Source organism: Meles meles, chromosome 18, assembly GCF_922984935.1.
Source record: "Meles meles chromosome 18, mMelMel3.1 paternal haplotype, whole genome shotgun sequence".
In the NCBI taxonomy this organism is placed as follows: domain Eukaryota; kingdom Metazoa; phylum Chordata; class Mammalia; order Carnivora; family Mustelidae; genus Meles; species Meles meles.
Window position 1 is genome coordinate 38,716,007 of NC_060083.1, and position 27,911 is coordinate 38,743,917.

Consider the following 27,911-nt stretch of genomic DNA (forward strand, 5'->3'; position numbering starts at 1 on the left):
GAATGTCACTCTGTCTGTTTTAAGGACTTAGCAGTGGGCTGTAAGTAGTAAGGAAATTTAATAATTTTTCTTTTGCCTTTGCTTCTTACATCAGAGGCCACCTAATGGACGTCTACACAGCATCCTAGGCAGGGAGGGGCTGGGGATTGTGAGGAGACTGCAGAAGCAGGCAGGAACCAGTCTAGAAAGGAGAGTAGTCCATATTCTAGAGGTAGCCAGAGGTCTGAAGGGTTTTAAGCAGAGGAAAGACTTGGTTATATTTTTAGAACGATCATCTGGGCAGTTGGGTAGAGGTGGGTCGCAGAGAGAGAGACTCAAGAGTAATCCAGGCACGAGGTGATGGCGGCCTGGCAAGAGGCTGGGGCAGGGAAGAGGAGTTCAGAGAGATGAAGAGGCTGAAATTTCCTGATGATGATCATTTGGGAATTACGTAAAGAGGACAAGGAGCAATTTTGAAAGACTTGCAGTTTTGGCTTCTAATCCAAGGGAATCGGGGTGATCTGATAAAGTCAATTTTGGATGCAACCCAGGTCTTCTGGCGCCCACTCCCGTGCCCTTTCGCCTCTTGGCGTTGCCAGCGTCCGTAGCGCACCCTGGGCCATTGCAGGAAAAAACCGCGTCTCGGCCAGTGGGGAAAAAAACCTTGGCGGGGCAACGGAACTCCTAGCTTTGAACTCCACCCTTCATTGCAGTGGAGTTCACTGCGGCCACTGCAATGCGCCCTCCTAGGCGCCAGATGGCGTTCCCGCACACGCCCGGGCTGCTCTGGCCCCGCCCGTCTCAGTGGCCGCGGAAGGTGACGTGGACACGGAAGTGGTCGTCGTCGCCGCGGCGCGGGTGGGAGTGGGGCGCGGGGCTCAGAGTGCAGCAGGCGGTCGGGCTGACTACGGCGTTTCGCACCTGCGGTGGCGGAGGACGCGGGCCTTGCCGGTTGGGTGCGAGTCCACTGAACCGACGAGCAGCTTCTCAGCCCGTCTCCTGCCCGTTGGAGCCCCCGGAGCCGGGACCGCTCGGCCGGCGTCACCATGACCAAGGCCGGTAGCAAGGGCGGGAACCTCCGCGACAAACTGGACGGCAACGAGCTGGACCTGAGTCTCAGCGACCTGAACGAGGTCCCCGTCAAGGAGCTGGTCAGTACAGCCCCGCCAGGCCCAGGTGTCTCCCGAGACGGCGCTGGCCTCTGTGCGGGCCGCCTCCTTTCCAACGCCTTACTTTCCAGATCTTAAAACTAGGTGGGAGGAGTGGGACTTAGTTCCCGGGGAGTCCATCTCTGCCCCAGTTTTCTTCCTGGGAGGTACACGTGTCACTTTGGCGCAGTTCCAGAAGATGAGAAGGCGCTGCCCCTTCGGTCCTGGGCTGTTTACGGGTCAGGAGTGAATCTCCCCTCCCATCTCGGGAGCTTTCACAGCGCTCAGCTCCGTGTTTGACTCAAAGTAGGCGCCCACGGAGCGGTTGCTGGGTGTTCGGAGAATGAATGAATAAATGAATGAATGACTCCTCTAGAGAAGTAGGCCTCTGGGTAGACCTGGGTGTGGCCCGGAACTTTGCATTTCTAGGAAGAGGGCAATCCCAGCTGGCTGTCCCGGCCCTGAAGCATCCTTCCTTGAAGAATGTGTAGTGTCACTGCTTGGTTGGCAAGGGCTCTTCCCAACACTTCAACTGGCTGGAATCCAACTGCTGCTGCCCACCCCACCACCCCTCTACTCTCACACTCCCAGCCAGGAAACTGAGGCCTGAGGTCCCAGGAAGATCAAACTAGTTTGTTGACAAAGTGGAGTTAGATCACAATCCCTGCTTTTCCCATCAGGGTTCCTTCCAGCACCAGCACATTAGGGTCACTTTGGGTGACCTACGCTTTCCTGCCTTTAATGAATTACGTTTGCCTTTGGCACTTGGCTCTGTAGTGTGGAGGTTAGAACAGGTTTCCAGTCCATATTCCAGTTGCATTGCTTAAGAGCCACGTCCCTGCCCTTGGCAAGCTGGTTAACCTTTAAGCCCATAGATTTCCTCATTAATAAAATGGTGGTAATAGTTCCCATTTTACAGGCTTGTGAGGGTTAAGATTGGAGTGTAAGATCCTTGGTAGGTAGTAAATGTGGACACATTCAGCTGTTATATTATTATTACTATTCCGTAATATTTGAGTGCTAATTTTTTTTTAAATATTTTATTTATTTGACAGAGAGAAATCACAACTAGGCAGAGAGGCAGGCAGAGAGAGAGGAGGAAGCAGGCTCCCTGCGGAGCAGAGAGCCCAATGTGGGGCTCGATCCCAGGACCCTGGGATCATGACCTGAGCTGAAGGCAGAGGATTTAACCCACTGAGCCACCCAGGCGCCCCTTGAGTGCTAATTTTTAAAGGCCTTCCTAATTGTGGGAGTTTTCTCTGGAGAAGGCTTTTTCTGGAGAAGGAGTTTTCTCTGGAGAAGTCACTGAACCATTCCATGTGTTGGTTTGACATTGTGTTCTCATTCCTTTTCCTAGGCTGCCCTCCCGAAGGCCACTGTGCTGGACCTGTCCTGCAATAAACTGACTAGTCTCCCGGTAAGACTGGCAGGCGGGCACGCTTCCTTGTAGAGCCGTGATGCTTCTTGTTTGAGGGAGTTATATCTTAAGAGTCGTAATTTCAGGACAGGCCTGCAGCCAAACTGTAAATGAATGGGAGCGTGCTGGGGGTGGGGTGGGGTGGGGTGGTTTGTCTCTGCAGGAAGGAAAGCACGGTGGAGGCTTCATTCTTTAGAATAGTGGGAAGGTTAGGCCGTGAATAACTAAAGTCAACAGAATGCTGGCTGAATCACTTTTTTCCTCACTTATATTATTCCTTTGAAAAATAGTTTACCCTCCCTATTGTGGAGAGGAGAGGAGAGACCACTCTGTAAGTTCCTCTGATTTCCAGGGAGAAAGCTGCTGATGAACAGCTTCCGTGTGTTTCTTTTGATGAGGAACAGGAAAAAAGATGTGGCTTTTGGGAACTACTGTATTATTATTCTCCCAGCTCTTGAATTACTTGAGATACTTTTTTGTTTGACACATCCAGCCCGTGGTTGGATCCTTTCGATTTTTCTTGCACAACTCCCAGTTCTCCTTCTCCATCATATGCTTTGCGATGTCTTCAGTACACGGTCCTTTATCTGCGTAGGCCCCAGAGTGGTGCAGCCCTTTAGCTGCTCCTGGGTGACGGCCGGCCTGTGCTCCAGAGCAGCGTGCCGTCAGTGTCAGGACCGAGTTTGTTGCCGTTGTTGTCTTTGCCAGCAGTCACTCTGGCCGTGTCACTCCCTGCTCGGCTCCACTGGGCTCCGCTCCGGGATCGGGTCTCAGAAGTTGGCAGTTTCTTCCTTGGGTCATTAGTCTGTTCCCCCGTCAGTATTCCCCTTGGGCCTCGCTCATTATCTCTAGCATCTTCCCGCAGCTCAGCAAGAACCGTTTCTCACTGAGAAAGCATCCAAGATCCCACTGCTTCTAGGCAGCATTTCGTGTCTAGTGAAAGGATGGTGGCCAGTCCCTGCGGCCTGCTGCCGCCGTGCGTGTTGTCCACAGTCCCCCCACACCCCTCCCTGCCGTGCGCTTTTCAGTCCGAGCGAGTTCAGCTGTTTGTGCCTTCCTTGGCAGTGCCGATCCACTGGCAGTTACAGATCCCCAGAGAGCGTGAGCAGTGCCTCTGCGCCAAGGTGGGAGCAGTACCGCAGATAGGTGCTGTGTTAGGTGCTGCAAAGAACAGAGAATAACCGCGAGTGCTTGAGGGCGCTCTATCGTTTTAGGGAACTGGATGGTCCCTCTGCGCTTTGACTTTCCCCATGGAAGGAGAGCACAGGGTGCCGTGGGGGGGCCGGAGAGGCCCCTAGTCCCTCCAGGAGCAATGTGGAGGTTGGGTTGGAGGGTGCACGGAGCATGAGGGAACACACACTTATTTTGTGCCGACTTTGTGCCAAGTCCTTGGACGGAAGCAGCTCACTGCTTCCCCTGCAGAAGTGCTGAGTGTCGGCTGCATCTCCTTGCAGGCAGAAGAGCTGGGGGCAGGTGGGGTCAGGCTTTCCACGCAGCTGCCTCCGCCTCCAGGGCTCTGGCATCTCCCGTGGAGGAGTGGGCCCAGGGCCGAGGTGTTCTGTGTCTGGGTCCTAGGCGGATTTCTGTGGCCTCACACACCTGGTGAAGCTGGACCTGAGCAAGAATAAACTGCAGCAGCTGCCGGCCGACTTCGGCCGTCTGGTCAACCTCCAGCACCTGGATCTCCTCAATAACAGGCTGGTGACCCTGCCTGTCAGCTTCGCTCAGCTCAAGGTAACAGTTCGTGAACCAGTGTTTGGTGCCAGGTGAGGCAGATGGCCCGGGGACGGGCGGGGCACAGCCGTGTGCGTGGCCCGCGGGGACCCCACCTTGGTGCTGCCGCCTTGGAAGTCAGAGGCTTGCTTCCAGCTCCTTCAGCTTGAGGGGCTCTGTGTGAACCTGGGTTTAGACAGCCTCTCTGTCCTGTCTCTTCAGAGCCTGAAGTGGCTAGACCTGAAGGATAACCCCCTGGATCCTGCCCTGGCCAAAGTGGCAGGGGATTGCCTGGATGAGAAGCAGTGCAAGCAGTGTGCCAACAAGGTAAGCAGGGAGCTCCCTGGGGCCTCCCCCGCTCGGTCCCCTGGGACTCGCGGCTGCCTCCTCTTGTTTCTTCCCCTCCTGGGGGACCTGTAGCTGTTCGAGGTTTCCAGTACTGAGGTCTCAGTGAAATAGGGCTGCTAGTGGCCCATCAGGCTGTTTGTGTTCCTTTACAAGTAGAAAAGTACTGGCTTCTCTGTTGCAGAACTTCCATTCTTAAGAAACCGGCACTTCAGGGCATCTCGGTGGCTCAGTCGGTTAAGCCTCTGCCTTTGGCTCAGGTCATGATCTCAGGGTCCTGGGATCGAGTCCCACATCGGGCTCTCTGCTCAGCAGGGAGCCTGCTTCTCCCTCTGCCTATGCCATACCCCCTGCTTGTGTGCTCGAGCGTGTGCTCTCTCTGTCTGATAAATAAAGTCTTAAAGAAAGAACCCAGGACCTTGCCTAATCCAACATCACACCATTGACAGTTCTTTAATTGGACAAGAAGATTATCTGGGTCACAGGTATTGTAGGAATTTTGATAATAAAAGTGTTAATATTCGTAAGCTTATACCTGTAAGCAGACACATCCTGGGCAGATCTGACATTTGATTTCAGTCAAGTTGTCTGATGTGGGAGGAACTAAAGGCAGCATGGAAGGCAGGAAGGCAGGTGTCACCAACAGGCCTGAAGATGCCTCGCACTTTTTTTTTTTTTTAAGAATTTTTATTTTTAGAAAGAGACTGAGTGTGAGAGGGAAGGGGAAGAGGCCGAGGGAGAGAATCCCAAGCAGGCTCCACTCTTAGTGCAGAGTCCGATACGGAGCTCGGTCTCATAACCCTGAGATTGCTACCTGAGCCGAAATCAAGAGTCAGATGCTTAACCAATTGAGTCCCCCAGGCGCCCCACGCCTTGCACTGCATCTCTCTTAACGCCAGCCACGGCCACTTTTTCCCTCCAGCTTTGGAACAGCTGAGCGCCAAATGGCTTATTTGGCCATGTCTAGGAGGCATGAGGAACAGAAAGGACTCGAAACGCTTCAACTTTAAATGCTAGAATTAAGGGAAGTGGAATGGGGGCACGGTGGGTCTCTAGGTGAATCCCAGGAATAACGGCCTTTCTTTTCTTACCGTTAGTTCAGGGCTTCTTAGAAAGTCTCATCTTATGTCCCACCCGTTGTCACAGGAGACCAGGTGCAAGGTCATTGTGGCCCGGTAGCCCTCGGCGGAGAACAGTACAAGTGATCAGTGCGGCCCCGGTGCTTAGGAGTGCTATCTGTTCTGAAGGACGGCAGGCGCTGTGACCGACCACTCCTGTGTCCCGCGTGCTTTATGCCTCCCCTCCTGATCTCATCGCCCTGGGAGGCATAGCTCCCTTCCGCTCCCCTGACACACGAAACACTCCCTGTGCACACCCATTTCATTTATCTGCATGTTCATTCAACTAATAATAGGTTAAACTGTATGAAAGTGCCAATATTTCTCAAAGATCGTTTATTTATTTATGTATGTATTTGACAGAGACATAGAGAGAGAGGGAGCGTAAGCAGGGGGAATGGGAGAGGGAGAAGCAGGCTTGCTGAGCAGGGATCCTGATGCAGGGCTCCATCCCAGGACCCTGGGATCATGACCTGAGCTGAAGGCAGACGCCTGTGAGCCACCCAGGCGCCCCTCAAAGATCGTTTTTATTGAGCACCAAGATGTTTAGTGTTAGCATACAGCTTCCAGAGTGAGCCTGCTACTGCCTCGTGGGTGTGGTCTCTGAAGCCGTGCTACCTGGCACCATGGCCCAGCACAGACTCTGGTGTTTGGCACACTGTTAGGCGTCATAGCAGAGTGGCTTGGGCCAGCCAGAATGAGGTCACTTGTCCCCAGGAGTTAGCTTAGACTTCCCCAGCTCTGACCTTGTGTGGGTGCACAGAACAGCTGCAATAAGTGATAAGCTTGGAGCAGAGTACCGCACCTTTTAAAAATAATTTGTTAGCTGGATGGTATTTATCAAGTGCTTACTGTATGTCGTGGACTGGCACAGACAGATGGTGTCTGCCTTTCGGGGCTCACGGTCCACAGTAGAGGTGTTGCTCCCATTTCTGAGCTTGGTGTGTTGTCACAGAACTCGTGATGTACGGGAGCCCGGGTGAAAAGGGATGTCTCTCAAACCTCTCTGGTCTTTATTTAGCCACCCATATACCCCTTAAAACCACCAGAATGGTTGGTGTTTATTTAGTATTTGGAGTTCAGAGTGAGATGGTGACTTTGAACTTGGGTTGCCTCCTGCCATCAGGCTTGACCTTAGACAGATCTGCACTCCTTGTTGAGTGGCCATTGTTTAGTGAGCTTGACTCCCTTCCGAGAGGTTGCAGCAGGTTCAAGGCCTGGGACAGGGTTCCTCGTGGCTTCAAAGCAGGCTCTTGCAGGAAGCCCAAGAGGGGAAGTCACTTGCTAAGGTCACACGGTTAGGAAGTGGTAGAGTCAGGATTGCACTGGTCTCTAAGCTTGCACTCTGTCCTCTACATCCAAGGGATACTAGCTTCTAAAGATACAAACACACCTAAAAAATAAAGTCTTTTACCTCCTCTCCTACCCGTGGCTGTAATGAGAATTTTGGGGGCCGTTGGAGTCAGAGGCCACCCGTGACTGAGTGGACGACGACTGGGCACTAGGGCTTTGTCTGCTAGGTGGGCTGCGTGGTGCTTCCCTTCCTTCTAGAGGCTTCCTGGCTCTGTGTGCTGACATGAGTGGGACAGGCTCTGGCCCAGGAGCTCAGAAGACCTGTACTCTTAGCTGTGCTACTTTGAAGCCATGTGACACGGACAGATCATCCCTTCCCGCCGCCCCCCTGCCGGCCTTGGTTTTTTGCCTCTTGAAATGGGGAGCCAGGTAGTTGTTCATCAAACATAGTATTGAGTGTCTAGCTGGCAGACGGGACAGCACTCTCCATCCTCAGGATCCTAGTGTTGAGACCGGGAGAGAGAAGACGCCTCTCCCGATAGGGAGGCGCGGAGCTTGCATAACGGAGCCAGGGTGGGAAGGCTCGGCAGCAGAGCTGCTGGAGGCCAACAGGAGACCACGTGTGGCAGTGACTACAGAGCGGGACCCTTGATGCACTCCAGCTGGCATCCGCTCACAGCTTTGGTGGCCTGGGCTCGAATGACACGTCTGCTACTAAGGCCGGCGGTGTGAGTCAGGAGACAGGGACGGGATTGCCTTCCTTAGCTCTGCGTTGCCCGGGGCTGTGCCAGCCTGAAAAGAGCAGGGGGCCCCTTGGAGCCTCTGGAGTGGACGTGTGCTCCGTGGCTTCCCCGGCTCCCAGCACTTCCTCTCTCCCTCCTGCAGGTGCTGCAGCACATGAAGGCCGTCCAGGCTGATCAGGAGCGAGAGAGGCAGCGGCGGCTGGAAGTAGAACGAGGTACGTGCCATCCCCTCTTCAGCTATCTGCCCGTCCTTCTGCAGCTGCTGACTCCCCCGTGGTGGGAACTGGGGTCCCTGGAAGCGGCGGCAGAGCAGCAGGGGACCGTGTGGCAGTGGACGGCGTCCTCTCTGTCCGGCGGGTCTGTCTCCAGGCTTGGCTCACCCACTGAGCTCCAGAGCCCTCCAGCCTGCTAGGAGGGTGAAGAGGCATCAGAGGTTAAACAATGTCAAGACAGTCTCCTTCAAGCCCTCCCCAGAGCTCCCCTCTAGTAGGCAGTCCCCATTCCTGCACCTGCTCAAGCCTGAAACTGGAAAGACGGCCAGGATTCTTTTGTTCAGTTACTCCAATATCCAGTCTGTTAGCAAGTCCTGGTGTGACGCTCCCTCACCGCCAGGCCGCCCCAGGACTCAGCCCCCCTGCTGTAGCCGGTCCTGGCACCTCCCAGCTCCATGGCCTGTTGGCACACTCGTGCCCCCTCTGCCCAGGAGCCACAGCGATCTTTCTAAAACAGAAGTCAATCATGCTGCTCTTTGCTTACAGCATTCTGATGGCTTCTGCTGGAACTTAGGATGACATTCAGACATTATCCCGGGGCCGACAAGGCTCGCCATGGCCCCAGCCTGCTTGCTTCTGCCGCTCCGACCCACACCCCAGGGACAGAATGCTGGTAGCTCCAGCTGCACGAGCCCCTGCTGTTGCTCGAGCACACCGAGGCTGCGCTCGCTTCAGGAGCTGGGCCGGGTTGCTCTCCCCTCAGCTCCTTACACAGCTGGGTTTGTGTGCTTTCTCAGGCCTGCTCACAGGTTCCCTTAGCTTTGCTGTAACCCCCTCAGAAGCACCCAGACTTGGGCCTCCATCCGCCTGTCTCTCCCTCACAATCTCTGTTACTCTCTCTCTGGCACACGTCACGTACGGTTTGTTCACTTGTCTCCGTCCCTAGGAAGCTTTAGGCGCTGGAACCTGACTTGTCCTCCCCACTGTATCCCGAGCACCTCGAATAAGGCTTAGTGCTCAGTGGGCGCTCGTTGCTGGAGGACTCCCAGGATTGGGGAGGGACGGGTGTAGTCCTGGTTCTAGCAAACCCTGAGATGGTGTCTGAGTGACACCAGGCCCTTTTACATGCATGGTCCCATGACGCCATATTTCCTTGGGCCACGGCTGCTTGACTTCCTGCCGCCATGTGCTCTCTCCGGGCTGGGTGTAAGTGCCCTTGGCGTTCTCAGTGCCCAGCTGGAACTTGGAGCTTGTTTGTACGTGGAAAACCAGTGGAAAGCTCCAGTACTTAGCGTACTGCTCTTCAGCCACATTATGGGTCAGATAGGCTTTTAAGCTGTTAAGGGACTTTTAACTCCCTAATTTGTGGCATTCTGGCTTTGGAAAAATGTGCTTCGTGCTTCCAAATAGCTTACTGGGAAGTGCATTTTTAGAAGCCCGTGATTTCTGAGTTGGGTACTGGATGTGATGCACTTGAACCGTGAAGTAAATCAGAAGGCGCCACGGACTCCTGAGGTGAGGTCTAGAGTTTACTCTCTGACAAATTGTTAGTCTTGCTCTCTCAGCAAAACACTTCCATCTTCTCTCACGGTGAACTTGAACACTCACTTTCTCTTCTTCCTTGCCCTTCCCATGCCACGTTCCTTTCTGAGGCTTGGGAGGATAAGAGTCCCATAGAACCCACACCCCTGGTGTCTCTTCTCCCGACAGCTGAGTTGTAGAAGGCTGTCACTCGTGTGCTTTCTGAAGCCCCCCAGCTCGTCTCCCATGCCCCTTGTTACGTCACCCTAATCTCTCTGCTGCATGGGGCTCGGACCCCTTTAATCCATTTAGTAAACCCTGAGAGCGGCTTCCCCGAGAGCAGAGAGACTGCCTTTTCCCCTTAATACAGCTTATGTGACCTGCGGCCTAAGGGAAGGGAGGCTGAACCCCAGCTTTTAGTTCCTCGGGAAAGCACTCTTGCAGGTTTGTGGGCGAGAAGTCATTTCGGGATGCATTTTCTGGTAGAGGCCGAGAAGAAGCGGGAGGCCAAGCAGCGGGCTAAGGAGGCTCAGGAGCGGGAGCTACGGAAGCGGGAGAAGGCGGAAGAGAAGGAGCGCCGGAGGAAGGAGTACGACGCCCTCAAAGCAGCCAAGCGGGAGCAGGAGAAGAAGCCCAAGAAGGAGACGAATCAGGCCCCAAGTACGTGTTTGCAGTCGCAGGGCTCCTGCTGGGGTGCAGTGGGGGCAGAGGAGTGAGTGTGTGAGGCAGCCCCCATGGTGAGATCGAGCAGACTCTGAGGCTAGGGGAAGCTTGGAGGGTTTGGTGGCCGGGTGTGGGGGGCCGTCCTGGGGAGCAGGTGCTCTGCTGCCGTGTTGCCCCAGGGTGTTCGGTCAGAGGTGGCTGAGGGCCTTCCCCGAACAGGGAGCTGCCCTTCCTGTCAGGGTTAGATGCTAGAATCGCGACAAGGCGAGGACAGTGCCCTTCAAAGCCCCTCATGTCATCTGTGATTCTGGGACGTGCGCGTGGCATCTTGAGTGCCGGTACCGTCCCGGGGAGGCTGGCACTGCCTCTGCTTCTCCCTGTAGGTCGGAGCAGAGCACTCGCTCTCTTTCTGCTTGAACACCAGCGGGATCCTTGGGCTGTGTTCAGGGAGCCGTGTAGTATAAAAAACGCGCTAGTGTTTTGCCTGAATGTGTCCAGTTGAGTTCGTGAGGTGATATGGCTCTGTGTGCAGTGGGGGGCCGCATACCCTCTGGGTCAGCGTGGCCCCCAACGGAGAGGCAGCTGAGGGCGGAAGGAGCCCTGTCGGGTGGACCGAGGCCCAGGACGCTGCTGCTCGCCCTTGCCAGCCTTGAGCAAGTTGCCTACACTTTTTTGTTTCCTTGTGTAAAATGAGGATCGGACCTTCTTACCGGGCAGCCTTAAGTGAGAAAATCTATGTGACAGGATCATGCAGTTCTTGGCATGTGGGCAGTCCGCCAAGATTTTTAAAGTTTGGTGTAAAACAATCTCAAAACCAATTTTTTAAAAAGAAATTAGAAATGTGATATATATATGTTCATTCCAGAGAACTAAAAAAGTTCCATGTATGTTTCAGAAAATGGCAATCACCTGTAATCCCCCACACCCAGCAGCAGTCACCGTTGACGGTGCTAGCTCACCTTCCCGGGTTGTTTTTAAGATTTACTTATTTGAGAGACTTACTGAGCAAGCGTGCGCACAAGCAGGAGTGGCAGAGGGAGAGAGAGAGTCAGGCAGACTCTGCGCTGAGGGCACAGCCCGATGCAAGGCTCGATCTTGTGACCGCAAGATCATGACCTGAGCAGAAACCAAGAGTCGGCTACTTAACCAACGTGCGCCACCCTGGTGCCCGGGCTTTCTTTTTATGTGCCTCTTCTTCTATAATAAGGACACAAACAACAATAACAGATCTCCAGCCTATTTCCCCAGATGGGCAGCATGTTACCCGTGCTCAGTGCCCCCTGAAAAGCCCGTCCCCTGACCCTGAGGGTCACCCCAGGGACCGTGCGCTGCATGAGGCACCCGGAATGAGTTCTCGTTCCGAGCAAGCTCCCTGGAGAGCCACCAGGGGAGGACGTCTACCTCAGTCTCCATGTCAGCAGAGTGTACGACAACTCAGATGTCCCTGAACGTTTCTCTTCGGGGCCTGGGGTCTTCATTGCAGAAGAGAGGGGAGCGGGTCCGCTCAGGGAGACGAGCGTCGCTGGGTAGAGTGTGCTTCTCCTCAGACTGATGGAACTTTCTATCTGTGGTGCCTCTGTCCCTACAGAGTCCAAGTCTGGCTCTCGGCCCCGCAAGCCACCTCCCCGGAGACATGGCAGGTCCTGGGCCGTGCTGAAGCTGCTGCTGCTGCTGCTGCTGTGTGCGGCCGGCGGGCTGGTGGCCTGTCGGGTGACCGAGCTTCGGCGGCAGCCCCTCTGCACCAGCGTGAACACCATCTACGACAACGCGCTCCGGGGGCTGCGCGGCCATGACATCCTGCAGTGGGTGCTGCAGACCGAGTCTCAGCAGTGAGCTTGTCCTCAACACCTGCTGCCTCCCAGCCTTGGAGCTTGGATTCCTATGGAATTGGGTTCTGCTGGACACAAACCTCTTTTTAGCGTCAGACCTACCTGCCATCATCCAATGGCTGCCGATTGGTACTTGAGATCTCCTCTCTGTAGGACTTCTTTGTTCCTTAGTCAGGGTTCCGTGGTGGAATGAGGAGAAGTGGGAGGTGGGGACAGTTTACCTGCACGCCTAAAGGAATAGGCTTAAGGTGGGCAGAGGGAAAAACGGCCTTTTCTAGTTGTTGCCCAAAGCTGTGTAAAGGCAAGGCTCGTTTCTACTAAATGATCAGGTCAGCTGTCACTACATTTATACTTTTGTATGTCACAAACCCTTTCTTTCATTCCTCCCTGCATAGCCAGGGCAGATCAGGAGGCAGTGCGATATCGGGGACGAAGGGAACACCGTACTCAGCAAATCTAGCCTAAATTGGGGGGTGGGGGAGGGTATACCTATTTTCTTAAGGACCTCAGACATTTTAATGACCATACAAAATCTCAGGCTGTGAAAGGGACTTCAGGACCATCCATTCCATTAGTAACATGTGCAGACAGGGAAACTGAGGCCTTCATGACTTGCCTTCGGTCTCCCAGCTAGTTGGAGGCAGAACTAGACTCCCACTCCAGTATCCTCTCTTTCCATTAACTTTGCTTCCTTAACGTCTGGAGAGAAGAGAACTCACCCCGGAACTGTCTCTCGGCTGGAGTGCAGACTCTAGGGACGGTAGGCAGCTTTGTGTCCCACAAATAGGATTCTCCCAGCCAGGAGGGTCTGGGGCAGCTCGTACGGCGTCCTGCCCCAGCTCCTGTGGCTTTCACAAAACGGTCCAGGCTCCTTGGCTCTGTTAGAGCATTAACTCCCTCGTTGCCAGTAAACAAGGAGGTGGACCATTGCGAAGCCATTCTGTCTGTGACAGCTGTCAGTAATCAGTGTGACAAAGTGAGAGGCAGCCTGCAGACTCAAGTTTCGTAGGGCTGGAAGTTTAGCGTTGTTTGGGTCTCAACCTAAAACCACCTCCACAACGAAGGGAAACAAGTAGCACCATGGAGTTGGAAAGCGGCACGTTTACCAGCAGCTAGTGCAGAGAGGAGGGCTGTCTGTTCTCCTGCCTGCCAGATGCAGCCTCTTCTTGCTCTATGGCCTCCTTGCACAGAAGCCAGGGGAGGGATAAGGTGTAGTTGTCATGGTGCTCATTCACTGAAACTCCCAAATGTAGGCTGCTCATCTCCCCCTCAGGATGGCAAGAACTGGTCATGATGCAGAGACAGAGGGTGGGGCCCAGTTTTTGGCCTTTGTGGCTCATCTGGATGGAACACCCACTCCTGACTCCTCAGACTGAAGAGTGACTTACACCCCCCGCCCCCGTCCCCAGACATCTCTGCTGCAGGGACCCACACCTTACTCAGAAATCACTACACATTCCTTAGTCTTCCTCCAAGCTCCAGAGCCATTGCTACAAATGCTTTATTGAAACAAAATCCATAGTATGTGAGAAGATGAAGAGGATGGGGAGTCAGTCCAGGGATCAGACCCCCAAGCAGGGGGGCTGGGTGAGAGCGTGGCAGGGCACACCCGGCCCCCTCCAGCCAGCCCTCTGAGGGAAGTTCCCTCATGATCTCGAGATTTGAAGCTGAGGTTCTTGTGGATTTCTACAGTCATTAAATATGTGTCTGAGTGGTCTGTCTTTGTTCCTTTGTGTTTTGAGGGCTGCTGGGGTAGGGTGACTTGTGCACGGCAGCGGAGTTTCGCTGGGAGAGGGACAGTCCGTGCTTGTGAAGGTGAATGCAAGATCTCAGCCGCCTGTGCTAAGGTGGCAGGGAGACTCTGCAGATACTGACACTCGGGAAGGAGTCTGTTGTGAGCCCCACTCAGGCTTGTGCTTCCAGCCTCTTCCCGTGGTCCTCTTCCGAGCTGGGTGAGGTGGAAATCTCCAGCTTCCCCAGGGCTGGCCTCAGTCTGCACCATCTAAAGAGAGATCTGGCTGCCGAGCAGTCATCTGAAGGTAGATGCGCCTGGATAGCTCTGGTCCAATCCGGCGGGAGGTGGCAGTCACGCCTTCCCCTCGGCGTACCTGTATGTCCGCCAGCAAATTCTGACATTCTTGCTCCGAGAGACACCGCCTATAAGCCTGAAAGTGGCAAATGACCTCTCAATACTGTACCACCCAGAGTCACCGCCGTCCATCAATAAGGGGGCAGTGAGCTTGGGGGTGGGGTGGGATGAGAACCCGTCCTCTGTCCTTGAGTCACTGTTCAGACTTCGGCAGGCCTGCACTGCTGACTACCGGTGCCCTCCATGGAAACTGCCTGGGAGTCCGCTAAAGTCACAGGGTGCTGGGGGTGACCACTGGAGCAGCCTACCTGGACCAGGAGCTGGGGGGAGGGATAGGCGTCCACGATGGCACTGGCCATTTCCAGGCTGACTCGGTTCAGCTGCTGAATCTGTCTCCTCCACGCCAGCATGAGTCCCCTGCCCCCGCGGTCCACCTTTGCCCCTCCAGCCCAGTCACTCTCCAGGCAGAAGGAGAAACTAGTTTGGTCTCGAAGATTCCTGTGAACGGCAGTTGAAGAGCTGTGAGTCACTCGTCACTCTACCTGTTCCCTTTGCTGGCAACTTAAACACCCTCCCTCCACCGACCCTCACGAGCACCTCTTTGGGCGCTCACTTTGTTCCCAAGCCATGCTAGTTGCTGGTTCCCTTAAAAATGACATCTCGTCCTTCTCATTGAGAGAGAAGGTGCCAGGAAGGTACCAGCTTGTTTCCCATGTTGACCTTGGGTTGCATGGCCAAGAGGCAGTGTGCACAGGGGTAGCCACTAGGGACTGGGTGTCAGGCCACCTGGGAGTCTGGTTCCACTTTTAACCTGCTAGGAGCTCAGACAAGGCAGTCTTCAGGCCTCTGGTCCCTTGGGTAGAAAATGAGAGACTTGGACTAGACTGAGATCCCCTACTAATTCTGACCATGAACACTCCCAGAGCTCAGTAGGCTGAAAGTTTGTTTTATGAGAACTTACATCGTGACCTGACCAGGGCCAGATCCCGGTAACTTGGCTCACAGGTGACCCAGTCACAGGTGACTTACAGAGCAGCTGGCGCAGCATGTTTTAAAGGGACTGGGCTTGAAGGCTCCTCGCCAGCCTCCCCAGCACAAGGTTGGCTCCGTCCAGCGCCAGCCTCACAGACAACGGGCTGGTGGCAGAGCTCAGGTGAAGAGGACACAGTGGGGCCTAGCAGGGGGCCCAAACCTTTCGGGGCACTCACTTGAAGGGCGCCTCAGCCACAGCCTTGGTAAACGCGCACGCGAAGTCGGCCAGCTCTTTCCAGGTCTGCACCAGTCGGGCCTGGGCTCGTGTGTGCAGCTGCAGATCCACCAGCGCCTACCCCACCAAGAGCAGGATGGGTTGGAGGGGCAGAGGGAAGCCTGTCTGAGGCTCCTCCCTCACGCCTGCCGAACCTGCACCCAAGCCCCTTGGCTCCGTTTCACCCCTTCTCCCCTACTCAGTGCCAAGGCAGAAAGGCGTGTTCAGCGGGCACTTTGCTCCTGATCTAGAGCAAATCGGGTTCAATGGGAGTAGGAGCCCCGAAGTTCTTACCTCTTCCACATCTACTCTGGACACCACATGCCCTGCGCTGGCCTCTGGTCGTCTCTGTTGCTTCTCCTTGGCCTGTTCCCTATCTGCCACTCCCTGCTTCCTTCTTCTTGAGGGGTTCGGAGCACTACAACAGGGGAGGAAATTAGCAGTAGCTCCCGGCTGAGCTCGGCAGAAGGGCTTGTTGGGGGGGACCCAGATGTGGGATGAGTAAGGTCCCCCTGGTGGAGCTATCCCTTTTCATGCTAAGTCTCCAGGACCACTTCAAACCTGAAGCATTTCTCCTGATCCACAATAACCAGGGACAGAGCTTTCCCAGCTGCCCTCGCCGTGGTGTTGGTCACAAAGCTCCGCAGTGTTTCCTTCCCCTGCTCAGGGCCGCCCACACTTCCCTGCATGAAAGGCAGATGCTGCGTTAGATAACATCCAGTCCCTAGAGGCAGCCCTCTGTCCCATGCCTGGGTGCTCACCCTGCTCTGCCCACCTGCTTGAAGTTCCAGACCATGGACACAAATGCTTCTGCCGGGAGCAGCACCAGGACCATCGGTTCCTCCACCCAGTCTTCCTGTCCATCCTGCCAAAGGACCCGGAACCCAGCACAGGGAGGCGGGTCAGCAGGTGCTCAGCACCTGTGAGAGAGACCCAGGCCTTCCGGGTGAATGAACGCACCCGCATCGGCCAAGCCCGTTTTTGTATTATTCTTTTTCTTCTGGAATGAAGCCTGGTGGCAAGAAACAATAACCCGTGATCCTGTCCCTCCCCAGTCCTCAACCTTGGTGTGCCACGTCTCAGAGGCGGTGAAGAAAGGGAGCTGAAGTGGGCTGAGAACTGCCAATGTTCCTGTGCACTCTGGATAGGGGAACAGGGGGAAAGGAAACTTCCAGAGGGTTTTGTGCAAAAAAGTACTTGGCCTTTGAGGGCAGAGGCTGACTAGGAGCTGAGTGGCCCATACAGACCACAGGTTGTGTGTGACAAAAATAAGAGCCACAAGGGGAGCTGCCACGTGGGAGGGCCTGTCCTCTTCACCACCGCCACAGGGCAGCCTCCTGCAACACATGCCCGCAGCGGTACGAGCGACGGGGAGCAGGGCTCGTGGGGGACGGTCTTCTCACTGGGTCCCTATAAGCAAATGCTAAGACCTATAATACAACCAAGTGTAGCGGGAGGAGCGGGGCCTCTAGTTCCCGCTCAGCCACCGATCAGTTAGGACCCTTCACACAGCTTTCAACTTCTCCCACCTGCCTCCCCGCCCGTGATGCGAGGTGAGAAGTCCCTCCGTGTGGGATAACCGCCATGGACAAGAGAGGGAGAATGCGGGAGTGCCTTGAAAGGTAACTCAGCAATACGAATATAAAGATTTGCTAATACCCCAAATTAAAAAGCGTCCAATTGCCCTAAGTTACTGAAAAAATTATGAAATGCAAATAAGGGGGAAAATTTTTGTTTTAAGCAGTCTCTATGCCCAGCGGGGGGGTCCTGAATTCATGACCACGAGATCATGAGTCTCACGCTCTACTGAGCCAGCCAGGTGTCCCGAGAGAGGCAAAAAATCTTAATGTTTCATCTAGAGACCTTACAAATGAGGGGTGGAGTATTTTGGACTCGCAGATAAGAGGAATGGAAGCCAAAGGAGCTGCAGAAACCTCAGGAGCCTCGGCCAAGGAAAGAACCTTTGCTGTGTGCCTACTATGTGCTCGGGGCTTGGCTACCTCAGTTCCATGGTGCACCCAGAGGGATGCAACAGTGTCCTCATACACGTGAGGCACGAAGAGATGAAATAATCTGCCCAGGGTCATAGCCATAAAGCTGTGGGGCCTGAGATTCAAGCACAAACCCGCCATGCCCAGTTAGAACCAGGAATCCTATGCAGAGTATCTTCTTTCTGCCCCTCGGATCCACTCTCCCCCTTCCAGCTCCGCTCTCTGCAGGAGACCACATCACCAGGTCCTCCGGTGCAAATGGCCAAGTGGGAACCGTGGGTGGGAAACCCAACAGGAGACTGGAGGGAGGGAGGGAAAGAGGGAGAGGGGAGTGAGGTCATTTCCCTAGCTCCCTTGAAATGGGTCACTTAGGGTTTGCTATGTTCCTCTATAAGAGGTCAAGCTTCTCTCAAGGGGGTCCTCTCTACATTTCTTTCTCCTTCTGGATTCTGGTAACCACTTCCTCCCCTCATCCCGCCTGGCCTAAGCACGGTAACAAACATGTCAGTAATCCTCCGCCAGGGCTGATTTTTCCCCACAAGGGCGTTTGGCAACTTCTAGACATTCCGTAGTGTCAGGACTAGGAGGGTGCCACCGGCATCGAGTGGGCTGAGGCCAGGGAGGCTGCTTGACATTCTCCCCCACACAGGACAGCCCTCACAACAGAGAATTATCTGATCTGAAATGCCACCTGTATCTGAGGTGGAGAAACCCTGAGCTAGTGGTGTCCTTACCGTGAGAAGCCATGTCGTCCCTTGTAGTTGCCCTGTAACCTGCCCAGGCCTACGACACTGTTCCTTTCTTACATCTTCCTCAGATTATCCTAAGTTGAGTGTGCCAGCTGTTTCCTGCTGGGACCCTAATATTCTTGAGAATGAAAGCACATATAGCACGGAGCTCGAAGGGGGAGGAGAGACATCAGCCTGAAACCTACTACCTCGGCTGGCGCAGCCCTTCTCCTCCAGGTGATGCTGCAGGGCACGGCCTGGGCCTCGATCACACACCTGCACTCCATGGACTGCAGCGCCCCAAGGAGCTGGCCTCCCCCTTCCGTCTGCAAAAGCACTGCAACAGATGATGGGAGAGGGGCGGTCAGGGGCTGGCCCAGAAAGAGGGGACACCCAGCACAGGATGAAGACAGATGCTAAGAGGACCTGGATCCAGCATCACAACCACATGCTTTAGGCATTCCTCAGGCCTCTGAGCTTTCAGCCTGTTAGCCACGGCTGCCTTCTTTGTCCTCTCCTGTTGTCCCAGAGCACGTTCCTTCCGGCTTCTTCGTCTCCGTGGCTGACGTCCCTGCGAGCTGCTCCTCTGGACCTCCTGGCTAGGCTTGGTTCTCTTCTGAAGTGGGGGGACCTCAGCATTTGTCCAGCTGCTGTTCTGGACAGGGCAGGTAGCTTTGAAGGCTGGAAGCTGGTGGCATAGACTGTCTCCCACAGGGTCCTTGTAATTTGATGCATATCTCTCTGAGGTGTCACGGAGGGGAACATCAGGGACCTTTGGAAAGAGTTCTTTTTTCCAGTCACAGGATGCTCCTTCACTATTTTGATGATCCCATACAGTTTTAACTGGGGAGCTAGAGTCCTCAGGGCTCAGTGGCTTGCGGGTCAAAAACTTACATGTGAGCCTCTTGGCCAGGGGAATTAATTCTACCTCATCCTCACTTTCACTGCTTAGCACCCTCACTGGTTCTGTTTGTGTGACGGATTCAGCTGTGTCTGAGGTAGGTGGTACATCTTTCAACCTTGGTGATGGAGGACAGGAGGCCTCAGAATCCGAGGTGTGAACCACAACAATCTTCTCCTCCCTCTGAGACTGCCTCCTCTTTGTTGAAGATGGTTCCTTCTTCAGGAAAGCAAATGTTGGCAACTCTTCAGAGTCACTCTCACTGGAATCCAGTGAGAGTGATGACCTCTTTAGAGCCATCAATGCGTGCTGTCAAATTAATTCCCTAAAAGGAAAAGAGATGAGACACAGACTATGGCACTGAACTCAGTCCATTAGACGTGTTCTGTGGCCAAACTTTATGAAAACTACATACTATATAGAAAAGAAAAACAGGCTATAGTCCCAACACATGCACTCTGGAACTCAGTTGTCTGCAGTCTAACAGAACTCCTCAAATCCCTTCCAGGTCAAGGTGACCTAGAAACAAAGTGGAGATTACTACTGGAATGTTAACGCAGTAGTAACAAGACTCAACACCACTCCCTTGTTGATCTCTGCATTTGAAATGCACATGTTAAGTCTTCCTTTCTTTAAAGATTGAGAGGTAACTCACCTGCCAGAAACTTCTCTTTCAAGTGTAAAACAGTTCAGTAGTTTTTAGTCTATTCACAAAACTGTGCATCACTAATTTCGGAATATTCTCAGCACCCCAAGAAGAAATCCCACAGCCATTAAGCAGTTATTGTTCACTTCTCCCTCCCCCAGTTCCTGATAACCACAGATCTGCTTCTGTTTTTTGTAGATTTACCTGTTCTGGATATTTAGTACGAACAGAATCATACAGCGTGTGGTCCTTTGTGACCGCCTCCTGTCACTTAGCATGTTTCTCACCGCTTATGTTGTTGCGTGTGTCAGTACTCCATGGTTTTTTACGACTGAATAACATTCCACCGCATAGATAGGCTGCCATTTGTTTCTCCGTTCAGCACTGCCATGAACATTCATGTCCAGGTTTTTGTGGGGACAGGTTTTCAATTCTCTTGCATGTATACCTGGAAGTCCAACTGCTGGGTCGTGTACAAGAATCGCTCTTCGAAAAAACGCTCCCAAACACTGTAGGTGTGACCCCGGACGCGCCATGTAACCTCCCTGAACCTCGCTTTCCAATTTAGTAAAACAGGGATGATAACAACACCTATTTCATACGATTGTTTGAAATAACTGAAATCGTGCATCTACAGCGCTTAGCACAGCACGGAGCCCACAGTAAGCACTCGGTAAAGGACGCTGCCAGTCTGGAGGGACGTCCCTGCACCTCGCCGGAGTCCAGCAAAACGAGGTTGCCTACCGGACGAGCCCGGCGCGTCCACACCGCGCGGCGGAGCCCCGGACGCCCTGATCACCGAGGTCCTGCGGGGCGGTGTTCAGAAGCCCGGCCCAACCCGCCGCCCGCCGCCCGCCGCCCGCCGCCCGCCGCCCGCCGCTCGCAGCCTACCCCGCCAACTCTCACCTGCGACTCTTCGCGCCACTCTTTCAACGCATCGCAAGCCCCGGAAGCAGATCCCCCGGTACCGGAAGCAGATTTCTGAGGCCGGAAGGGAGTGTCCGGCAAACATGGCGTCGGCGGCGCTGGCGCTAAGGACGCGGGCGGCTGGTAACGGAACGCCGTGATTGTTGCGGGGCGAGGGGTGCAGGCGGAACGGAGACCCTGCAGAGAGGCGTTCCCTGTGGAGGCCCCTGGGCGCGGATCCGGGAGAGCGCCGGTTGGGGGTTGCCCACGAGCTTTGAGGGACAGCTGTCACTGGCCACGTGACACATGGGGGGGGGGCCGGCCCTGGGTGGTTGCGCGAGGAGCCTGTGTCCTTTCTTTGCCCCGTGCGCAAGTGCTGCTTCCCTAGAGTTTGGTGACGTGGGCACGCCGCTTCCACTCCGTGGATTCCCTTCATCCATAAATACTGGCACACTAGTGCTCAGAAAGTTAACCCGCTGGTTCAACAGATTTAAGTCTCTTTGCCAGAACAGTGAGGTTAGGTGTTGGGGATCTCAGCAGAGATGAAGAGAGTCTCTAGTTCCTGGACCAGTTCTACCTAGTGGATAAGCCAATAACTACGCACATAAACTGGTTGTAAATCGTGGCGAGTGCTTTTAAAGAAAGCAAAAGCGTGTGTGTGTTGTGTCTTTTGAGGGGTTGGTGGTCAGGGGAGCCCTTTGACGAGGTAACATCTAAGACAAGACCTAAAGGATGACAGGAGGCCTAATCCTGTAACAGAATGAGGGGCAAGAGAGTGACATAAGCCAGTTTTACATGTTGAGAAGCAAACCGTTGCTCTTATGTGAATTTAAAAGGGGGTAGGGGTGGAAATGAGGAAAACGGATGGGAAGCTGTAGTAGCCCTCATGAGACATGATTTAGCCAAGATGCTAGTGTCAGTGAACTTGGGGGAAATGGGTGGTTTTGGGATCTGTTTTGGAGGTAGAACCCAGAGTTTGCTCCTGAGCTGGATATGTGAGATGAGCAAAGGGAAGCAATCTGCAATCACTCCTTGATTTCTGCCTGAGCATCTGCACAGGTGGTAGCATCATTTCCTCTGAGATGGAGGGTGGGGAGTAGGCTGAAGAGCAAAGATTTGTGAAAGAGATGATGTAGATAAAAGCCCCATTCCTGGGGCGCCTGGGTGGCTCAGTGGATTAAGCCGCTGCCTTCGGCTCGGGTCATGATCTCGGGGTCCTGGGACATGATCTCGGGGTCCTGGGATCGAGCCCCGCATCGGGCTCTCTGCTCCGCGGGGAGCCTGCTTCCTCCTCTCTCTCTGCCTCTCTCTCTGCCTGCCTCTCTGCCTACTTGTGATCTCTCTCTCTGTCAAATAAATAAATAAAATCTTAAAAAAAAAAAAGCCCCATTCCTCAGTTTAATAAGTTCGAGGATGAATGAATGAATAGATTTAAAGGTAGGTAGATCCTGGTGCTGGGCATTTAGGATGTCTTTCTAAGTATTTATTTCCGGTCCTTTGTGCCAGCTACTCTCTGTCATTAAAACTTCAGAAACCTGGTTTTAGGAGCTCTGAACATGTAGGCTCCAGAGACTCACAAGGCTTCTCTAAAGATTTTGGCATAATCCTGATTAACCATGGCTGAGTCTGGAGAGCTGAAAGCAAGGACTGCCAGCCCTATGCTTGTCATATAGCAAGGGACTTCCATCTTGGTTGGTATGAATTTTAATTCACTTTCCTTTTTTTTTTTTTTTTTTTTAAGATATTTATTTATTTATTTATTTGACAGAGAGGTCACAAGCAGGCAGAGAGGCAGGCAGAGAAAGAGGGGGAAGCAGGCTCCCCGCTGAGCAGAGAGCCTGATGCGGGACTCGATCCCAGAACCCTGAGATCATGACCTGAGCTGAAGGCAGAAACTTAACCCACTCAGCCACCCAGCCACCCCTAATTCACTTTCCTTTTAAAAAGAAATGCCATTGAGCATTTTGGAATGAGTATGGAGTGGTCAGTTGTCAAGGGCAGGGTGTCAGTCTTCTTGGTCAGGACCCGCACTGGGTGGGCTTGCTGATGAAAGAGTCCAGCCTTCTGAAATAGCTAAGAGCCTGTGGGAGCCACCCTCAGAGAAGCTGCCCTTTTTGTTTACAAGTATTTGGTGTGCAGGGGATGGGTGGATGGTTGCGAAAGTGGTGGGTGACGCCAAAGCAGGACCCTCTCTCTCTGGGTGTCCTGTTGCTGGGCTCTGTGGTCCAGCCCCTCCACAGTGTCTGGACCCTTGAGGACATGTGGTGAGTGAGGCTGTAGCGGGCAGCCCTGTGGCGTCGTCTTGCTGGCTTGTATTTCTGTGGTGTTTGTTTCTCCTCAACAGGACTGAATGTGTCAGGACCCAGGGCACATGGTGTTTATTTTTTTCCGTGAATATTTCACTACCCACCGCCTCCCCCGGCCACACACACACTTCTCATGCAGCGCATACACCCTGGACAATACAAGGAATGATTTGTCTCCTGCCGTGGGAGAAGGCCAAGGATTTCCAGACACTCCCTGAAAACCAACACAGTCGAGTGGCATTTCTGCTTACGTATCTTCCTCACCTCCCCTGCCGCTACCCCCTGCCACCTCTCAGCTTAGCAGATGGCCCATCAAGGCAGAGAATGAGTGATTGGGAGCCTCTCTGAACAGCATTTCTGTTCTGTCTGCAGTTACAGCCCTGCTGAGCCCCACTCCGGCCGCATCTCTTGCCGTCAGATACGCATCCAAGAAGACAGGTGGCAGCTCCAAAAACCTGGGTGGAAAGTCACCAGGCAAACGCTTTGGCCTCAAGAAAATGGAGGGTGAGGGTGTGCCTTGGTTTCCATTTCCCAGCTGCACTGTCCCTTGTTGTCCCTGGCATTCCTTTGCAGAACAGGGAAACCATGTACCCTCCCAATCTTGTACTCTCCGAGTAGCTCGCCAGAGCTCTTGGCTCCAGATTACAGATGCAGAGAAGACCTGAGGCGGGGAGAGGGTCCTGCAGAAGATCAGATAGGTGTGAACCTGGGCCATGTGACGAGAGAAGAGAAGAAACTGGCAGGGTGTGGGGGCTGCTTGTGTCCGAGAATGTAGCAATTGGCTTTGTGCAGGGCCATGCTTAGAGGTTGGTGTGTAGCATTTGGGCCAGAAAAGCAAGGGCCAGTATGCTTTCTTAGCAGTTTGCTGTGCTGCCCATCACCGGGGCCCACAGTCAGTGTGCTGCGGACTTCTCTTCTAGGTCACTACGTTCATGCCGGCAACATCATTGCGACTCAGCGCCACTACCGTTGGCACCCAGGCGCCCATGTGAGTTGCTCTGTGGCCCTTTCCCCTTTCTTCTTTCCCAGGACCACATCTCTCTGTAGCGTGGTAGTGATAACCAGACAGCTGTGTTTATTGGGTACTTAGCAAATACCAGGCATCGTTTTGCTTCCTGGGCCTGTATTGTCTCATTTCATCCTTACCCTATCCCAGTGATTCACTAAGTATCACTAAGTATCCATTTTCCAGGTAAGATGCCAACGGAGTAGAGGGGCCCACAGGACAGAACTGGGATTCATGCTGGGGCTGCCTGACTCCCAGTCACTGTGCTTTGCCTTGTGGGGCATCAGCCTGGATCTCTTGGGTCTCCTTTCTGACCCCCAGCTGTTAGAGGAGGAGATGCCTAGTGATTTGAGACACTTTTTGAATCTTGGGAAATCAATTTCAGTGTATTCCTTATGAGATGGTTGAAAGATAGCTTGAATTTAATAAAACAGAATTCAGCATGTGTGCCAGAAATTAGGTCCATATCAGGCAGGGATTTTAGTTTTCGGCAAGTTGGGATTACTTTCTGAGGTAGAAAGCTGCTTCTTTTTTTTTTTTTTTTTAGGAAGCTTCTTTGTTAACACAGATCTGTACTGTACTTTCTTTCTTTTTTTTTAAGATTGATTTATTAGAGCGTGCCAGTGCGTGTGCAGGCAGGTGGGGTTGGGGGCAGAGGGAGAGGAAGAGCAGCAGACTCCCCACTGAGCTCCCACCTTAGCTCGGAGCCAGTCTTGGAGGCCTGATCTCACAACCCTGAGACCATGACTTGAGCCAAAAATAAGAGTGGGATGCTTAACTGACCGAGCCACCCAGGCACCCCTGTTCTATACTCTTCCCATTATCTTAAATGTTAGTTTAGTTTCCTTTGTAATGGATTAAGTACCCCCCTACCGCCCCTTTTTTGGGTAATTTTGATAGGCATAGAAAGACTGATAGTAGCCAATAATTATGTCAGAAATGCTCATTTACACGTGAATTGATTGTATTTATGTAGCTTTTGTCTTTTAGAACTGGAGACACGATGTGTGTGTTAACTCTTGGGACTGGCTAAAATAATGACAGCAGTAATAAAGGCTAACGTGTTTTGAGCAGCATTCTAAGCGCTTTATGATTAACTCACTTAATCCTTGAGGGGACCCCATAAAAGTACTCACTACCCCATTTTGCAGATGAGAAAATCGAGAACAGTGAAGTAATGCAGCTTGCCCTGGCCGCACAGTAGTTCGTAGGTAGTGGTGCTGGGATTTGAACCCCGCATCCTGACTCCAGAGCCAGGGGCTGCATTTTGGCAGCCGTTACTGTGATCGCTGTTTTGTTTACTATGACAACTACAGTGTTTTTTAATTTTAGATGAGGCAAGCTCCCGGTTGGGGGTTGGGGGACAGGCAGTGATCAGGTGCATTTTCCTGGACCTGGTTTGGGGATCTGTTTGGTGTGGCATCTGGCCAGCTGCACAAACGTGGGTCCAGAGACCAGCCTTCAGGGACCAAGTACCCCACGAGGACTGGCTGTTGGGAGTTTTCTTTTCCCTCTTCTGTCACAGAGTCACCAAAGACGTAGATGTCCAGGAAGCACCAGGCAGCAGGACAGGGAACCTGAGATAGAGCTCTCTGGTCTGCCTGTTGGGCCCAGACCTGAAGCCTTATGAGAGGTTTGTCCTAAAGTCCTGGGATGGACCACCCGGCTGTCGGCCCAGCTGACCTGGTCTTTGTGTTGCAGGTGGGGCTGGGGAAGAAGAAGTACCTGTATGCCCTGGAGGAGGGGGTAGTCCGCTATACAAAGGAGGTCTACGTGCCCAGTCCCAGCAACGCCGAGGCCGTGGATCTGGTCACCAGGCTGCCCAAGGGTGCTGTGCTCTATAAGACTTTTGTTCATGTGGTTCCTGCCAAGCCTGAGGGTACCTTCAAACTGGTAGCTATGCTTTGAACTCCTGGTTGAGGCCACTGGCTGGAGCGTGGAGCTGCCGGAGTGGGGCAGTCGAGGGTTGGAACAACAGGGACTCCTGACGAAGTCTGCTTGGTGGTGATTGCAGAAGACTCCGAAGTGACTGGTGGGGAAGCCTTTTGGGAGACCTGACCTGGGGCCTGAAGTAAAGTTTGCTGGGTCCTGAGTCTGTGCTGTGTGGGGACAGACCTGGCTGGAGATGCGGACCTGCTTGCTGGTCCTTACCCATGTTCTGTGGTGCACACTGAGAAAAGAGACCTCTGAGAGTGAGGAAATGAGAAGAGGGGCATGTGTTTGAGGAGGGGATTGCTTTAACACCAGCTCTCAGAGGGGAAGGAAGACAAGAGCTTGTGTTTGAGGATGGTCCCCCCCCCCCCCCACCAGGATCCCATGCCAGGCAGGGCACTGGGAGGAGTGGGTGGGAGGGGCTACAGAGGAAGCAACAAGGTCATGTCCTCTCCTAGAGCTGTATTTGGAGGGAGCTGGGGCTATAGCCCCCCGAATGGCAAATCCCTCCCTGACTCCGTGGGTCCAGCCTAGAGAGGCGAGAGGCCAGGTGGACCCAGGTCCTTTCAATGAGGGGGCAGAATGGGTGACAAACGGGCTTCTTTCCGTGCACCAGGAGAGAGAGAGACACTCACCTCACATCCTTTTCTGGTTCTTGATTTATCTCAAACCATAAACGGCAGCAAAGGATCTGGCTTTAGGAATACCCAGTTGGGGCTTAGAGTGGGCTGGGGCAGGCCTCCATTGTTGATCCAGCCCAAGACCCTTGAGGCTTGGCTTCCGGTGAATGGGCCAGGAAGAAAGTCTCAGCTGGGGCAGAGGGTTGTCCTGGCCTTTGGAGGGAGGCAGTTTGTGGAGTCTAGTGGCTTCCTTCCAAGGACTCTGCCTGGCAGGCAGGAGCTTCGGGGATTGGGGGTGCAGAACCCCCACAGTTTGGGAGATCTGCCTTGAACTTGTCACTTTGTTCTCTCAGGGCATAACCCCAGCTTCTCCACATGCAGATCCTGGGCAGAGGTGACCCAGAGTTTCTTGAGTTTCACTTTGGCTCCCTTCTTGTGGGGTCTCAATACCAAGGCCCAGCTGGGAAGATGACTGGGGGCATCTCTGTGGGCTCAGCACTGTCCCTCCAGGCCCCCGGAGAAGCAGGAAGGGGAGGGATGCAGGTCTTCCCTCCAACACAGTGGTGGTGCCCCCCCAGCAGAGCAGGGGGCTGCTTCAGAGGTTGGGCGAGCAGAGTCACAGTTGGGTGGTGGTGCTGGCAGTGACCTTAGGGCCTCCTCCTAGCTTGATGGCAACTGAGGGGTAGGAAGGAAGGGCTTCAGCCATCCTCTGACACCCCAGCCTCTCTCCACCTGCCCATACATACACTTCTTGGGGCCTCAGACTCCTGTGTCTCCTTTCCCCCAGTGATGTTCTGGATTCCAGAGCAGGCACCCCTTGGGTTGGGGTCCTCTGTCCTTCCTTCCACCCAAAGAGGTGAAGTGGGGCTTCCTTTCAAATCCTGGGGCTCTCCATCAGTGGCCCTTTCCTTCTCCTGGTCTGAGGGGCTCTAACTGGGCATTACGTGTAAGTATAATATGAAAAAAGCTCACTTCTCCAAAGTACCCAAGGCAGGGAATGCTGAACGTTCACCTCTCTGCAGGCCCAGATCCCCACGCACTGTGCAGTCCGCTGGTGAACCGGCTTCTGCTGGTCCTTCTTCCCAGTACTCATAGCCAGTCAGGTGAGCCAGCTGCCACAGAGGCAGCCCCACACAGAATCCCTTTTCCCACTGGGGATAGCCCTGTAACCAAGAAAAGCCGAGGGAACCAGGCAGGCACACACCACCCTTCAGCTTCCATCTGGACCTTCTTCCCCATGGTGAGCCCAAGATTAGGGTATCACACACTGTCCGCTCCCAGAAGTCTCTAGGCATCACTCCATCCACCCTAGCTACCCTGGGCCCCTGGCCTGGCTTCAGGCCCCCAGTCCACACCATTCCACTGACTCCCTGGTGCTAGCCCCAAGGGTCCTCCCTCACTTGGGTCCCCTGGGAATCTCGGCATCTTTCCACTGCCAAGACCTCACTGGGGCGTCCCACTGTGTAGAAGCAGGGAAGGGGGCAGTCCTGGGGAGCATGAAGGATGACTCAGTGCAGCCCTCGATGCAGGGTCAGGGTCAGAAAGTGAAAGAACAGAGC

At 53.9% G+C, this 27,911-nt stretch overlaps 3 protein-coding genes across 3 annotated transcripts; 2 read left to right on the plus strand and 1 right to left on the minus strand.

Moving 5' to 3' along the window:
• Window positions 1-798: 798 nt before the first annotated feature.
• LRRC59 (leucine rich repeat containing 59) lies at window positions 799-13,698 on the plus strand. Its single transcript, XM_045984698.1, has 7 exons — window positions 799-1,130; window positions 2,485-2,544; window positions 4,120-4,278; window positions 4,480-4,584; window positions 7,899-7,971; window positions 9,976-10,149; window positions 11,741-13,698. The coding sequence occupies exons 1-7, from the start codon at window positions 1,026-1,028 to the stop codon at window positions 11,983-11,985; spliced, it is 921 nt and encodes a 306-aa protein (XP_045840654.1). The 5' UTR covers window positions 799-1,025; the 3' UTR covers window positions 11,986-13,698.
• Window positions 13,699-13,839: 141 nt separating this feature from the next.
• EME1 (essential meiotic structure-specific endonuclease 1) lies at window positions 13,840-20,441 on the minus strand. The gene is made up of 9 exons (XM_045984697.1): window positions 19,787-20,441; window positions 18,462-19,261; window positions 18,245-18,372; window positions 16,092-16,181; window positions 15,878-15,999; window positions 15,611-15,734; window positions 15,279-15,394; window positions 14,379-14,568; window positions 13,840-14,146 (listed from the first exon to the last, which is right to left on the minus strand). The coding sequence occupies exons 2-9, from the start codon at window positions 19,234-19,236 to the stop codon at window positions 13,970-13,972; spliced, it is 1,722 nt and encodes a 573-aa protein (XP_045840653.1). The 5' UTR covers window positions 19,237-19,261; window positions 19,787-20,441; the 3' UTR covers window positions 13,840-13,969.
• Window positions 20,442-20,566: 125 nt separating this feature from the next.
• Window positions 20,567-25,892, plus strand: MRPL27 (mitochondrial ribosomal protein L27). The gene is made up of 4 exons (XM_045984699.1): window positions 20,567-20,632; window positions 23,167-23,298; window positions 23,715-23,782; window positions 25,502-25,892. The coding sequence occupies exons 1-4, from the start codon at window positions 20,593-20,595 to the stop codon at window positions 25,706-25,708; spliced, it is 447 nt and encodes a 148-aa protein (XP_045840655.1). The 5' UTR covers window positions 20,567-20,592; the 3' UTR covers window positions 25,709-25,892.
• The last annotated feature ends 2,019 nt before the right edge of the window (window positions 25,893-27,911 follow it).

Excerpts from the sequence above, each read along its gene's own strand:
- EME1 (XM_045984697.1), bottom strand. The coding sequence starts at position 19,236 with ATGGCTCTAAAGAGGTCATCACTCTCACTGGATTCCAGTGAGAGTGAC. Across the intron at positions 16,182-18,244 it reads GAAGGGCTGCGCCAGCCGAG|GATGGACAGGAAGACTGGGT; the intron begins GTAGTAGGTTTC and ends GTCCTTTGGCAG. Across the intron at positions 14,147-14,378 it reads CCCCCCAGCTCCTGGTCCAG|GCTTATAGGCGGTGTCTCTC; the intron begins GTAGGCTGCTCC and ends TGCCACTTTCAG.
- LRRC59 (XM_045984698.1), top strand. The coding sequence starts at position 1,026 with ATGACCAAGGCCGGTAGCAAGGGCGGGAACCTCCGCGACAAACTGGAC. Across the intron at positions 2,545-4,119 it reads ATAAACTGACTAGTCTCCCG|GCGGATTTCTGTGGCCTCAC; the intron begins GTAAGACTGGCA and ends TCTGGGTCCTAG. Across the intron at positions 4,279-4,479 it reads TCAGCTTCGCTCAGCTCAAG|AGCCTGAAGTGGCTAGACCT; the intron begins GTAACAGTTCGT and ends CTGTCTCTTCAG.
- MRPL27 (XM_045984699.1), top strand. The coding sequence starts at position 20,593 with ATGGCGTCGGCGGCGCTGGCGCTAAGGACGCGGGCGGCTG. Across the intron at positions 20,633-23,166 it reads GCTAAGGACGCGGGCGGCTG|TTACAGCCCTGCTGAGCCCC; the intron begins GTAACGGAACGC and ends TTCTGTCTGCAG. Across the intron at positions 23,299-23,714 it reads TGGCCTCAAGAAAATGGAGG|GTCACTACGTTCATGCCGGC; the intron begins GTGAGGGTGTGC and ends CTTCTCTTCTAG.